At 38.2% G+C, this 15,488-nt stretch overlaps 1 protein-coding gene across 1 annotated transcript in view; it reads right to left on the bottom strand.

Moving 5' to 3' along the window:
- The window catches only part of ATP13A4 (ATPase 13A4), a 126,065-nt gene that overhangs the window by 89,160 nt on the left and 21,417 nt on the right, over nt 1-15,488 (bottom strand). Inside the window, exon 2 of the mRNA XM_011381415.1 lies at nt 593-766. Coding sequence (XP_011379717.1) covers nt 593-766 — 174 coding nt within the window. The remainder of the gene's footprint in view (nt 1-592; nt 767-15,488) is intronic.

Here is a 15,488-nt window from a genome sequence, read left to right as displayed (position 1 = left end):
AAGTCAGGGAAAGCCATCCTATGCCAGGACCTTGCATTAGCAAAGAGAGGCAATGACCTAGGATAAGATGGCTGCATTTCTTATCCTAGCACATATGCAGGGTGCAACATGCCCCATCAATAACTGTGGCTCTCTCAAATGAAAAAGAGAAGACAACATCCTCTTCAGAGGAGTGGTCCCCATCTCCTCCTTGCCTTTTTCCTCCTGACGGAGCTGCTTCAGTGGAGTGGGCCTGGGATAGGCATAGATATGTCAGGATGCAAGGGGAAGGATTGGTGTGGATTTTGTAGCTGTAGCCTGACTTTTCTTCCCACTACCTATTATTTTCAACTGTTAACATTGTTATTCTCTGTTCTAATATTCACAAAGCTCACAAATTTAAAAGGAATACCCTGTGAAATTGGTCTTCTTAATCAAATCCTAACCTATGCAAATGATTGAATTCTTAGTAAATACGTAAAGTCAAGGCTGTGACAGAACCTGAGGCTAGAGCCTCCTTCCATCACCTGCTTTGTGCACATCGCCCACAGCCATCCCATAACATGATGTCCAGGAGAAAGTGCCTCCAGGTACAAAATCAAAACGCACTTACTGTTGTCCTCAGCAACACAACATCCGCTTCTTGCAAGGAACACGGGACGCAATTTGCCCACACGTGCCAAGCAGGTCTCCAGTAAAACACCAAAGGGAGGACCCCAAATGAGAGGATAGATCCAGCAAGGCAGAGGGTTTTCCGGCAGCGGTGAGTCTGGTAGCCAAATATCTCCTGAAACAGAACCAAAATGACCCCAAATATCAGTTAAGCATAATAAACAACAAATGAACAAATTGGGATTTTGATGATAAAACAGAGCAGAAAGTAAAGAAGTTGAACAGGATGAAGGGAAGACAAACCGAGGGGTTGAGAGAATGGAGAAGGATCCCTGACAAAGTGTAAGACATACTCCCAGGCCTCCGAAAAGTCACAATCTAACTAGGAAATTTAGTTGCTGCAATTTGAGCATCAGCTACCCTGTGCCAAGCACTGTGCTGGATGATGTGTTATCTCGCTTAACTCTCACAATCATCCCCTGAATAAGATATTACCCCCACTTCATAAATAATGAGACTGAGCTCAGAAAGACTGAATGGAATGACTTATCCAAGGCCACATAGCTAGGAAGTTTGGCCTTCGAAATTTAAACTCAGGTCTGTCAGCCTCCAAGTCTCGAGCTTGATTCACAGCTTTCATAGACATGACCATAAGACATGTGATGGGACTAGGTGATGGTAGCAACCAATGATTCCCTTAACTAGGACCAGCAGCCTCATGGACAGGAAGGACTAGAGCCTGGCCTTGAGTTTGGAGTCAAGATTTAGTGAAAGTGTTTGGCCACAAGAGGATGAACGACTAACTGCCAACTTGTCTTTAGGAGTTTGAAGTAGAATTATGCATTCTCCTCCTCCTTCTTGTTCAGTTACAGAAAGAATTTTACAGCAGGAGAAAAAAAATCATAGAGACTATTTGGTTTACTTCGATGCATGCCTATTGAGTTCCTGCTATGTGCCTTAATTCCACAGCTATATCCTACAAAGCCATAGGTATACTTTACACTGGTTATAATGGCTCAAACTGAGAAGACGTAGAGAGTTCTGGTTAAAAGCACATTCACTGGACTAAGACACTTTGGGTTCAAAACTTAGCTATGCCACTCACTGGGTGAGCAAATTTGACCTTGAGCAAATTATTTAACCTCTTTATTCCTCAGTTTGTCATCCACAAAATGAGGGTGATGATAGTACCCACCTCACAGGGTTGCTGTAAAGTCTAAATTAGCTAATAATAGGTAAATGCGATGTAAGCATTTACTGCTGCTACTGCTGCTGCTGCTATCACTAGTATTTTACCATTTCCCCAAACATAGACCTGAAATTCTATCGCCTTGTTTATTGGAGTTTAAATCTCAGAATTCCTAGTGTCAATAGTTCTGCTCTTATTAGAATTGCCTGTTAGGATAATAAGGAGCAGGGACATGCAACTTTAAATCCACCAACATCTCTATCTTTCTTGATAAAATTACATTATCAGAAAAGGTTCTGTGATCCTTGGATGAAAGCGGCTCTCAAGTGTAATTATCAGGCTCCTCCTTTCATTAACAACACATGCAGGTGCTGAATGGCTTCTATAGATATTGGCATGCCTGTGATAAAAAGTTCACATTAACTCAGAAACACAAGCTTTTGACTAAAGTTGCAAAGTAGAATGTCTAATTTGACATGAAAACTCTTCTGTCCCAAGCGCAAGCCATTACTCTACAGATGTCAAGCCTGGAATGGCTCTGTTGCAATGCTTTATTGATCCCACATTGAGCAGGGTCCCAATCCTAAATTTCATACCTGTCTTGAGTCCATCCCACCATCTTTTACGATGTGTTTTTTTATGTTCCGACACTTTGGAATAGATCAACTTCTCCCATACAACTAACGCCTTTTATCGCCTTTTACGACATGTTATATTTAAAAACTTCCTTTTCTTGCCATTGTGCCTCATGCGATCTGCCTGAGTTATGCCAGTTCTTTAGCACAAACCTCCCTGTCACCATATGTTCTTTTACAAGCTATACAATGAAAGCCCTCTGTAGTTTCCAAAATGTCTTCATGTTTATTATCAAAACAAATTTGGTAGAACTTATTGTCTTCACTTTCCAGCTAAGAAAACTGAAGTTTTTCTGGTAATGTAGTCTTTATCAAGAAAGATAGAGATGTTGGTGTAATAGTTATTATTAGCAACTGTTTGGTAACAATGAGAACAGCTAGCATTTCTTGCGCACTTAAAAAAGCTCTTCACCAATCACTTTACACACACTTTCCCATTTAGTTGAAAAAGATTAAATAAGTTCCCCAAGGCAAAAGCTCACCAGTAACTCAAAACCGGGCTTCCAGTCTAGACCTTTGCAGCGCATGAAAGATAATGTGAGCTGGCCACTTCTTCTCTAAGGCTCTTCGTTCCGTCTTGAATTTTGGTTCAATTTAACAAATGTTTTTTTAAGTGGCCATCAAACAACAGGCATGTGTTAGACACAGAGGTGAATGAGACCACATTTCTAGTCTCAAGAAGCTCATTAGTGGGAAGAGAAACACATAAACAGATAAGATTAAACAAGGTTAGAGCAATAAAAGGGTTATGTAGAGGGCTGACTATATAAGTTGTCATCTGGATGGGATGCTATTAGTGACACTAGTACAACAGGGGTAGACCAGAACCATCCTGGGCCAGCCAGATGTCTACTACCCTAGTTATAACAGAGTGTTATCTAAAAGTTTGCCTGCTCTCATTCCTGTGGACACCACGACACCAGTTACTAGTCCATGACCCATAATCCATTGCCAAGTTTTCAGTAAAAATGCTGGAATAATGTGGAAAAAAAATGTTCAATTATTGCTTGTTGAAGTGAGTTGAATTATACTAAACTTGAAATGAATGCATTGCAAGGATCATTAATAGACACTGGGTTTAAAATTATAAAAGTTAGCATATACTGTTTATCACCCCATATCAATCTACTTATACTTTATGGTGTGCCTTCCATGTCCTCGAATAGGCTTGAAGTACTATCCCAGCTACTCTGCACTCTATCCATCCTTATTTCTCATAAAAAGGAATCAATCAGTCAAAAAAAGAAAAAGAATATTGAGAAAATATCAAATGAATATTACACTCATGGTAGTCTACATGTGTTCTGAAATAGCCCACTGTCCCTTTATCTCCCTCTTACCAGTCTTCCTTCTGTCCCTGGGCATCTAGATTTTTTGCATCACTAAGGGCTTAAACTTTGGCTTCTAGATATTGAAGCCTTCTCCCTTGCAGAACCCCTATACTCAAGAAGTCAAATTATGCTCCCCAAAACAATTGTTTAAACTTTGTTGCTAAAGCCAAAAATCCCTTAAGAATCTATAAACTCTCTCTCCAGAAAAATACAGAAACACATACACATAAACTTCTCCATAGAGATTCAGGGGGTTTCCAGAGCCTAGCTAACACCCTGCCTTAGTGGGTTCCTAAGGTGAATCAAGGCTGATCTTTCAGAGTTTACACTCTTTAACTTAGGATATGACACTAGATAAGCACTTAGTGCATGTAGAAATATGAAGATAGGGGCTCATGCAGGTAAGGGTGAGAGGGTGATAACAAGAGCAGGGCAATGGCCTACTGCAAGAAGCTTCCTAAGGTGATGTCATCACCTGGGACTCATCAAGTCCTGAGAGAGGCTATCAACCTTTTCATCCCAAAGCCAGCAAAGAAGACACAAGTTAACCAGGTCTCACAGACCAGGTTATAATGAGAGAGTGAGATGTGTGTGACTGTCACACCAACCAAATAAATATTAAGAGTAGGCATTAAGAATTTATTCTCTCCCCAATGGTACCATCTTCACAGTTGTGACTGTCCTGCCATGGAGCCAATATGCAACCATAGTGCTGCAAATTGGCTCTGGAACCTTCTCTGACCATCTTCTACCCTGACTGACATGCTTTCTTTAAACATGGTAATATATTCAATCAAATTACAGTCAAATCCTGTTGATCTGAGAGCCATTTATTCTCTTCGTGACAATTTTGCATTTCTCTACTGGATTCATTAAATATTTGAAAGTTTAAATAATTCATTTTTTTAAAAGATAATCTATTTTCCCTTATTTTGTATATGAAGAAAATGTTTTACTATAATTTCCATACACTACAACAAATTATGCCGAAGGAATACAATTTACCTCACTGTTTATCCCAATCCCAAGCCCTAATCATATTTCTGCCTTAGTAGTTTCTTGTTTTCTACTCTTTTCTGCTAAAAGATGATTTCCTAAGAATTCTGTAAGTTAATTTGACTTCTAGAACTGGGTGAGAAATTTTCAACATGCATGACCTAACCCAGAAATCTTAGATTGGAGGCTCAAAAATAATGGCCTGCATTGGTTTCTTGATGGCCTCAGATGTATTTCTTAAAACTTTAAATTGGCCCTCTAGCTATTTTCATATGAAAATTCTGATTGCTACCTTTTCTTTAGAATAAATCAGAAATTATGACAACACTGTACCCACTTTCTTTCACTGTAAGAATGAGCTGGAAACCAGTAAGAGACATGTACAAAATTACCCAGGAACTAACCCAACAGCATCCAGTGACAGGAGGATGAGGTACGTTCACGCAGGAAGATCTTAAACAGCACTGCAAACAAATCACCTCCAGCAACACCCAATAATATGGATGACTCTTAGTAATATAATAAATAGTAAGTGAAAAAAGTCAGTGTGAAGGATCACATCTTTAGAACTTTTAAAATATGAATCGTTTAAACTTTCAAATATTTAATAAAGCCGGTAGAGAAATGCAAAATTGTCATAAAGAGAATAAATGGCTCTCTGGCCCAAAACATGCTTTTTCATAAGGTTAAAAACAACTAAAATTTAAAATACATATTTTAGGTTACACTTCGGTCAGAGAAATCTCTATAGCAAGGAGAGCAAGGGAATGACGGACATATAACTCGGGGCAATGGTTACCTCTCTTGGAGGAAGGCAGGGAAATGAGGGGCTTCACTATCAAATGTAAATTTTGTCAAGGTTCTAATTTTTGTTTGGGGAGATAGAGTCATCATATTATTATAAAGATCTAATTAAATAACTAACGAAATTAATGCAACATGGCATAGGCAAATAATAACAGTGTGTCGTGAACCAAGAATTTTGAACAGTCTAATTGTAAGCACTGAACTCTAAGGGGAAAAGAAAGGAAGAATCAACCAAAGCGAGTAAGAGATGCTCCTCTTTGAAAGATCAGGTGCTCTCTCATGTCCCAGGGCCTCTGCCGTGCTCTCTTTTTTCCCCTACACTGAGGCCATATGTCAGATTCCATTTCTTATCTTAGATCAGACCCGCTCCTTGGAGTTACGGCCTCATCCTGTAGGCCACTGGTCCTCAGCCAAGGGTGATTTTGCCCCTCAGGGGATATTTGCAAAAATGGAGACATTTTTGTTCACCCTCGACTGCGTGAAAGATGCCATTCACTGACAGGTAGAGGCTAGGAATGCTGCTAAGCATCCTGCGGTGCAGAGAACAGTTGCCCCCAACCTCCACAACAAAAAAATTTCTAGCCCAAAATAGTGCCCAGGTTGATAAACTTGCTGTAGGCATTTGAATTTCCCCCACCTAAATTAAGCAGGTCTCTTGGTCCTAGTGCCTAGGATGTCATCCTCAGCACCCAGAGAACTAGAAAGTTTGGATATGGAAATCTAAGGCTTAAAAGGATTCACATTTAATGCCAAATGACCACTAAAGTCAACAGTAGTCACAGCAACTCATTTTGCAGATGAGGAAACTGAGTTGCTAAGAAACAAAGCAAATTCCCCACATTGTCCGCACCCACTTCTTTCCCTGACCTGAGCCACTATATCTCATTCTGCCCCAGCCATGAGGACATTTGCTTAAACTCAGGGAGCCCTATCCTGCCTCAGGGTCTTCCCATCACATCCTTTCAAGTCTCCTTTAATTGTTCCCTTCTCAGAGAGGTTTCAGCTAATCTCCTATATTTTAATTATAAGCCCCTGATCTCACCCTTTGCAAATACAGTTTTAGTATTTTCACAATTTACAATTAGTATTTTTCTTGCTTTTCTAACTGTTACTCCTTTCTGCCACCCCCGCCCCCCGCCAACAACAAGACTTTAAGTTTTGTCAGTTTAGGATCCGCTCAAGTTTGTTTCCTCCGATACTGTTTACCCAGCGTCTAGTACATTATTTGCATGTAGTTGGCACTCAGCAAATATTTACTAAATGAATGAATAAATAAATGAATGACTGTACTAAGGGAAAGAAGGAAGAAAGAAGGAAGAAAGGACAGAGGGAGAGAAGGAATAGAAATTAATAAACCCTTACTCTCCTTGTTCCTAGCTCAATAAGTTTAACTATGTCCTCTTCTCGAACACTCTAAAAATTAAATCAGTCTACGGTGGGGTGACAAGTAAGGAAACGGAAGCAATCCCCAGATACAGCTCTGTGCCTTTGGTAATTAGAAAATGTTAACTAGTCTTATCATTTGAATCATACTCATTAACCTCTAAGGCTAGGTTTCTTGAACAGATGTTTTTCCTTCCTCCTTATAGTCTGTCTCCAGAAGTTCAAAACTTGCTAGAGATAAGACTGAGTTTCACAAACTTCTTACTTTCAACAGAGACAAATCAAGGTCTGGGCTAGAAGGGACAAACTAATTTGGATATCTGCCGCCCAGGCTCCTGTGCTGTATTGAAAGATGTGTTCACAATTGCCTTAGGGTAATCTAATTTCCCAGTCTTCCAAAGTACTTCAAAAGCAAAATTATTAAAAGAAAAAGAAATGTTCTTCAAGGATGACTACTTAACAGCTGTGTCCCATCTTTCATTAAAAATGTTGACATCTGTTGAGTGGTGAGCCTTGGAGGGATCCTTAGGAGTCAAGTGGCCTGGCCATCATTCTCTGTCCCATGACAGACAATTAGAATGTCATTTAGCTCAATTTCATTCCTAGCATTGGCATTTCACTTCTCTTCATTCCTAGCTTTAGAATCCCGCCTCTCTCACCATTGAGTCTTGGTTCTCTTGCCATAGTATTACCTCACATGGTTGCTATGGGAAACAGTGAAATGATACCTGTGTCAGGTATCCAGTCCCCAAACTAAGGAACTCATAATGAAAATGTTTAGGTGCTGCATCCCCAGCATGAAGTCTTCAAGATGTCAATGCTTCAGTTCAATGCAAATTGCTACAGTGTCTGAGGCCATGGGTAAAGTAGGTCTACTAGAGATAAATTTCTCAGCCTCAAGGGTCTGACAGGAGAGATGATGAATTTTAAAATAACTATAATTCAGAGCAGAAAACATTGTGTCATATGAAAAGTACTGAGGGTACGGAGGGATGTTGTTAATTTCAAATGATGAAGATATCCTACTGAGATGATAAGGAAAAACTTTTTAGGAGAACTATTACTTCAGGTGAACTTGGAAAGAATTGTCAAAATTTCAATAGTTGCAAATGTGGGTAGGAGAGGTGGTGCTCCAAGTGGAAGAATTAGCCTTGAGCAAAGACACAGAGTCTGAAAATATGGAACGTATTTAAGGACAAAATGTCACTTTAAGGTATTACATGTCAGTGTGCTGTGGTTTTACAATTAACCCAATCATGTATGGCCAAATAATGAACCTTTGGTGGCACTTTGGGATATTAGAATATGTACTCTACTCCAACTAGGCATTAGTCAAAAGAGACTTTGCTGAACCCTTAAAAATTGTACCTCCATCTTTCCATCTCCACTATCAGCCGGTGGATCCACCTGGCTTCCCAAAAGCTGGCGTCCTCATGTGAAATCAGGGGCAGAGGCCGCTGACTCAAGCTATTCTGACTAGGCAGCAGTCTGATTACGGAAGCAAGACTACAGACTTGTCTGGGACTTTAGTGTCCTTTGACTAACCAGGGTTTTGTTTTCTCAGCCCAGGAAGCTGCCAGCCTGAGCTGTGAAAACTCCTCATTGTCACATGGGTCGTCTGGCAGAAAAGCGACCTCTCTCATCTCTCCATGGCGGGAGGCTAGCAACACTATGTCCTGTGGATAATTGTCCACATGACAACACAAAGTACATGTGAATAACTTCTTATTATGTCCCAGTCACCCTAAATATGTATTTTTCCATATTCTGCTTTAATTCTCACAACCTATAAGGAAAGTACTATTAGCTGTTGGTGAGGAATAAGGAAGATGAGGTTCAAGGGGGTTTAAAAGATGTACCCAGAGCTATGCAGCTGGTATGTAACAGAGCTGGGTCCTTCTCACTTATCTCTTTGTGCCCAAGAAGGCTGCCTTTCATGCAGACACTTCCTCCTTAGCTCTCCGATATCCTCATTTGGTAGATGTCACAGGGGACCGTACTTGAACTTTTGCTGATTACTCACTTTTGAACAAATGGATTTACTGCTCAGACAAATTCTTAGATTCCCTTTAAACACGTTTTCACAAGCTGCAAACTTCAGAGCAAGAGGAAATAGGCAAGAGGGACTCCACCCAGCAACCAGATGGAGGTTTCTACAAGCAATGTTTAATTTTCTGATCAGGCAATCTTGGGCAAGAGGCACTTTCTAGGTTCTCATGTAATGCTGAAATTAAAACCTCTTTTGCTAGTGATGTCTGAGTTGTGTAAGACAGTCAAAGCACAGACAGGGCAGTATTTGGAACTACTATCCTGTCTGGGACCTTACTCACTGCACAGGATAAAGACCCAAGATAGGGCGCAGAAAGACAAAAGGCCATGTTTAAGATGAAACACTTTGGTTCAAGACCTGGTTCTGTCACTTATGAATTTTCTTATCTGGAAAACATTATCCCACTTAAAAAATAATACAAATATCTATTTCACAAAACTGTTATGACAATGAAATGGAATAACAGTGGTGAAAGTGTTACTCTAATATAAACTGTTCTTATTATGAAGGAAATTAGACTAAAAGGTGATTGGTAAGCCCTCAGTGATGCCTTGATATGTCTGGCCCCTCCTTCAGACCTCAGCTTCCCTGATTACACAGTCTAAAGTAGCTACCCAGTCACTCTCTAGCATATCATGTTATTTTAATTCTCTATAAACCATTATATCTATCTAATACTATTCTTGTTTGTTTTTTATGATCTGTTACCAGAACCTAATTTTCACAAAAGCAGAGCTTCCATCTGTCTTGTTCCTTGCTGGATTCTGGCACATAGTAGGCTCACGAATATTTTTCGAGTGAACAAATGGCTCAGATTACATCATAGGGATTCCAATCTAAGGAAGTAGATCAGAATATTATTAGACTGGTAAACAGAGAAGCTAATAATGACAAGCATAGACTGTTAGCTTCTGATGAAACAACAAACATACAAACAGTCAAACATCATTTTGCAGAGAAGAAAGCTGAGATCGTAAAAGAATTCTCAAACAAGAACACATAGAGAGAAAGCATAGGAAAAGCAATGACCTCATTTCAAAGTCATACTTCCACTCTTTGATCAATGGGGAATTTATTTTGACAATAAATTGTATCCCCAAGTATTATTTGTCTTTATCCCCTTACCATAGGATTTGTCACTTATCATAGGATTTTAAAAAATGAAAGAGGGAGAAGGATGCTATCATGAACTCTGTGGGAGGGAAGGATCAAAGATGATCTGGTCCTTTATTTCTTTCACAACATGAAACTCTCAAACCTCTGATGAAGCAAACTCTACTTCCTGGGGAAGCCTGTTCCATTTTCAGATAGCCTTATTAATAATTACACCATGTGCCAGACATTGGGCTAGAGCTCCTTCCCACTCACCACATACATGCCCACACACAAACACTTCCCTTTCTACCATGACAACTCTATTTTTATCTGTTAAACAACAGAAAATCAATAGAAATAGATTGATCTTCCATTACAAGTTTATGCCTAAACAAAGGCCTGTGTATATAAAATTATTAGAAAATCATTATCTTACCAATCTCTCTTGGTGCGATGGCCTGAAATCTTTTCTATATAATGGAAGTAGATGAAAAGCATGCTTTAAAACAATGGTTACCCTGCTTTTTTAGAATGAGGAGCCCTTTCTTAATATCGTTGGTGAAAGATAAATTGTTAAAACCACTTTGGAAAGCATTATATAATAAGGCTAAAGATATGCAATACTGTGTGATCCAGGATTTTACTTGTATCTTCTCTACATATGTACCAGGAAATGCAAACAAGAAAAATCCAAAGCCAGAAACAATCTAAAAGTCCATCAACAATTAAAATGACTTTTTAAAAGTAAACAGTATGGTGGTTCCTCAAAGAACTAAGAATTAATCTACCATATGATCCAGCAATCCTTCTACTGGGTATTTACCTCAAAGACTTGAAAACTAATATCTGAAAAGATATTTGCACACCGATGTTCATAGCAGCATTATTCACGGTGGCCAGGACATGGAAGCAACCAAAATATACTACAATAGATGATTGGCTATAGAAGCTGTGGTACATATATACGATGGAATATTACTCAGCCATAAGAAGAGATGAAATACTGCCATTTGAGACAACATGGCTGGACCTCGAGATAATCATGCTAAGTGAAATAAACCAGACAGAAAAAGTTGAAAATCACATGATATCACTTACATGTGGGATATAAACCTAAAAGCAACAAATGAACAGGACAAACAAACAGAGACTCATGGACATGTACAATAGACTAGTGGTTACCAGAGGGTATAGGTGGGGAGAAGGGAGGCAGACGGGGTAAAGGGAGTCAAATATGTGATGACAGAAAGAAATCTAACTGTGGGAGGTGAACACACAATGTAAATATATATACCTTATTGTTAAAGCGTACAGCTGAAACTTATTGGATTTCCTCAACAAATGCCACCATAAAAAATAAAAAAAATTTTTTAAAAAGTAGTCTTATATTGATATATTCTAAAATAATGAAAATGAATAAATTATAATTTTATGCAATAATATGCATACATCTCACAAAACATAATAAGCAAAAAAGTAAAACATGAAAGAATATAATCAGTGTACTTCAATTATATAAACTTCAAAAATATTATGGGATACACACGAATTTAGAAAAAAATATCTTTTAAAGGCAAAATAATAACAAAAGTCAGGTGTGAGGTTACCTCTGAGGTGGTAGAGGACAACGGCAATGGGTTATAGTTAAGTAGAGCTCAGGAGAACCTCTGGAATGTTAACAGTGTTTTATCTTCTGACTTAGGCAATGATCATATCGGCTTTGATTCATTATTAAATTGTTTGTGTATGTTTTTTGCACATTTATATGACATTTCAAAAATAATGCCACGTATTCTCCAATGATGGACCTCTACTGCTTATGGAAGCTATATCAATGCTTGATGGGCATATAAATCCTTGAACCCATAGCAATAACCCTAAGATTTACCAGAAGTGTCATGGCCCACAGGTTTGCAAACATGGGTATGGAGGCGGATGAGGGGAAAGCATTGGCTTGGAGATGGGAAAGCCTGGTTTCTAGTGTAAACTCTGATCTTATTAAACAGTCTCTTTTGCCTTTCTGGGCCTCAGTTTCTCCATGTGTAACAGAGAAGTTTAAATTATGTGATCTCTTGAGTCCTCCTAAATTATGATACCTATAGTTCTTGTAACAATAGAAACCTCCTGAATATCAACTATGTGCCAGCCTGCAGTCCCCTCATGGGTGCATATCTAGGGTCATAAATCCCTCCCATGGAGATGTCTGCCTCCGCTTCATAAGCCATGTCTACATGGCCTTTACTCAAGCTTGAGCATTCTTTTAAGGAAAAATAAAGGGTGGTTTTTATTGCACCACTTCCGTAAACTGGTGTCAGCATAATGTGCACACCACCTGCTTGAAAACTATCATATACAGCCCCCTCTGGAAAACGGAGAATGCCTCATGCAGAAATCCCCATGGTTGGCCCCAAGAATGGTCGCTAGCTTGTCATTGTGTGACTCTCTGGCCACCGTTCATCAGTTCGTCAACTGAGCATCAGAATCCCCCAGTGTGACAAGACTACTTGATTCATTTCCATAACTGATATTCAGTCTTGAGCACAGCCTTGGAGAAGGTTTCTCATAATCTGTAAGATGACATCATTAAGCTATCATTCATGATTCTGATTTTCATTGACAGGAGTCCCCTAATCTGCTGGAGAATTTCAAGCAAATGTACAAAAGTGGAAGATGGTTAAATTAGAATTGGTAATAGGGAAATGGTGACTTGTTAAGAATGGAAAATTGTTTTGGGCTATAAGGAAGACCAGAATTTCTACCTTTTTCAAATATCTGGAATGCCATACTCAACTGATACAGGGTAATTCAGGACATTAAATGCTAGGCCAGATAGTGATCACATCATCTCCGAGTTTTTTATAATTTGTTATTACAGAAGTAATACATGTACATTTTAAAACAAAAAAAATAAAATAAAATACAAATAAAAACTTTATATTCCCACAACCCAGAGACTGCCACAATTAACAATTTATTGCATATATGTTTTTTCTTTTACTAAACGGAAACCAATCGGTAAATGCTATTTTACAATGTGTTTTTTTATTTAATAGCTTCATTTTTCCAAGTCAATGAGTTTTTATCTCAACTAATACCCAACTGTATTCAAATTTCACCAATGGACTCACTAATATTCACTATGTTTTTAAACTAGCTTGGTATTATTCTCTTTCTTAACCTAGATGGTTAAGATGATGGTTAATGAATGTCCATCCTATAATTATCCATTAAGATGTACAGAAATATTTTGTGCACTTTTATGTAGCTATAATGTATAAATCAATATGTACAATAATATTTTTCACAATAAAAGAAAGGGGAAATGTCACACACTCATATGATTTTTATTGTACTTTTGCTGGTTCTTTTAATATCATTGTACTTTTGCTGGTTCTTTCCCTATTTCATGATAATGATTTACTGAAGGGTCAGTCATTCTGCGAGAGTCCATATGCTGATAGCTACACCCCCGCTGATTTCAGAAGTTATACAAAAGCAACAAACAACCTAATCTCCAGCTACTTTTATTTTCATGTTTTTTTTAAAATAATAATATCCCACAAAGAAATTTTTTTAAAAAATTTAGTTTTTATTTATAAAGAACTTAATCATTTCTCTATATATTTGTATATCAGGTTATTACATGTATACCTTAAACTTACACAATGTTATATGTCAATTATATCTCAGTAAAGCTGGAAAAAATAAAGCTATAAGCAAAAAAAAAAAAAACTTAATTTTTGTTTTATTTTTCATTCTAATAAAAATGAAGATGTAATTTCATGTCAATTTAAGTTTGACTCCAAACCAGTTAAAGGGTTTTTCTTAGCACAGTGCTTCCAAATGGTTTTCATATGATACCCATATTATAGCAATATTTTCACAATGCTGATCAGGTTTAAATTCAAAAGGAATCAATAGCTCATCACTCCTCTCAAGATCCCTATAATCCATCGGTAGCATCCCAGTGCCATCCATGGTGCCCCAATTGGGTAGCCTTGCCTTATCTTATATTTATAGGAAAATAATACCTTTCTCTTATTTCCTTCAGTCTAATCAGAGTCATATCTGGCAATGTTGCACCTAAAATGAATACGTGCTATAACTACTCAGCATTCCTAAAAATGCTCTACCTTACCCACCAGTACTTATTCAAGCAGAGTTTTTTAAATTTGTCTTTGTTTTGCAAATGCCTGCCTCAACCTCATTGTTTCCTTTCCCAGAAAACAAACAAAACAAAACAAACAAACAAACAAACCAAAACCTATCCTACTAATTTTTAAAAGCATTATTCAATTAATATCTTAATATCTTCTCTGTGAAGTCTCTTCAATGAGAATTAATGTCAGGTTTAAAACCAAACTCATTTACCCACACTCTCTTTTCTCTCCGAATCACCACAACCTCTATACATCCAGTTATATGACTCAAAAATCTAAAAATTCCCTTTAATATCCTCCTCTTCCTTCCTTCTAAACATTTAATTAGTCTAAAGTCTATTGACTGTGTTTTCTTAACATTCCTCAATTTGGTCTCCTCTGCTACATTCCTGTACTACTTACTGCCTTACTGGTTCAAACTGTATTCTCTCTGGACTCACTTCAAGAGTTGCTGTTTCTATTTCTATCTTTGTCTGGACTGTTGTTCATACTGCTACGGAGTTACTTTCATAGAATGGCATCCAATTTCAATTCCTTTCTAGAGCTACCAACCCTCCCAGTTTGTCTAGGACTAAGGAATTTCCCAGGATGTGGGCTGTCAGTGCTAATGCCCAGAAAGTCAAGGCAAACCAGAATGGTTGATCACCTACTTAAAACCCCTAAATCCCTGTAGAATGAAAAGCAAAGTTCTTACTAATCTTCCTCACACTATTTTTTAAGCCTCAACTCTCTGTTCTCCCCGTCGCACTCCACCACACACACACAAACACCCTGCACACCAGCCTTGCCAAGCTACATCCAGTTCTCTAAATGGAATGTACTTTGTTCTTTTACATTTCAGTACCTTTGTACATTGTGTCTCCTTGACTTATAATGTCTTTCGTCTAGATTTTAGCAATCCCCTATTTATCCATCTCAGTTCTTTTCAATTTGTACTTTTTCACTAAAGTCATCCAGAAATTGACTGTAGCTTCCTGTGTTTTCACAACACCTTGCATACACTGCTGACATAGCATCAGCCAAATGAACCCTATTCTCCACCAGATATTGAGCAATAGAACTTTTCTTTGTATACTTAAGAATACAAGCACAAGGAGTCACACATAATAAATGCTCAATAAATGAGGAAAGAAGAGAGGAAGGAAGGAAGGAAGGAAGGAAAGAAGGAAGGAAGGAAGGAAGGAAGGAAGGAAGGAAGGAAGGAAGGAAGGAAAGAAGGAAGGAACCCAGCTTTATCTATCTCCACAGCAC

This window comes from Pteropus vampyrus, unplaced genomic scaffold, assembly GCF_000151845.1.
Source record: "Pteropus vampyrus isolate Shadow unplaced genomic scaffold, Pvam_2.0 Scaffold14, whole genome shotgun sequence".
NCBI lineage: Eukaryota > Metazoa > Chordata > Mammalia > Chiroptera > Pteropodidae > Pteropus > Pteropus vampyrus.
Note: the sequence above shows the minus strand (reverse complement) of the source record. Positions and strands in the feature narration are given on the sequence as shown.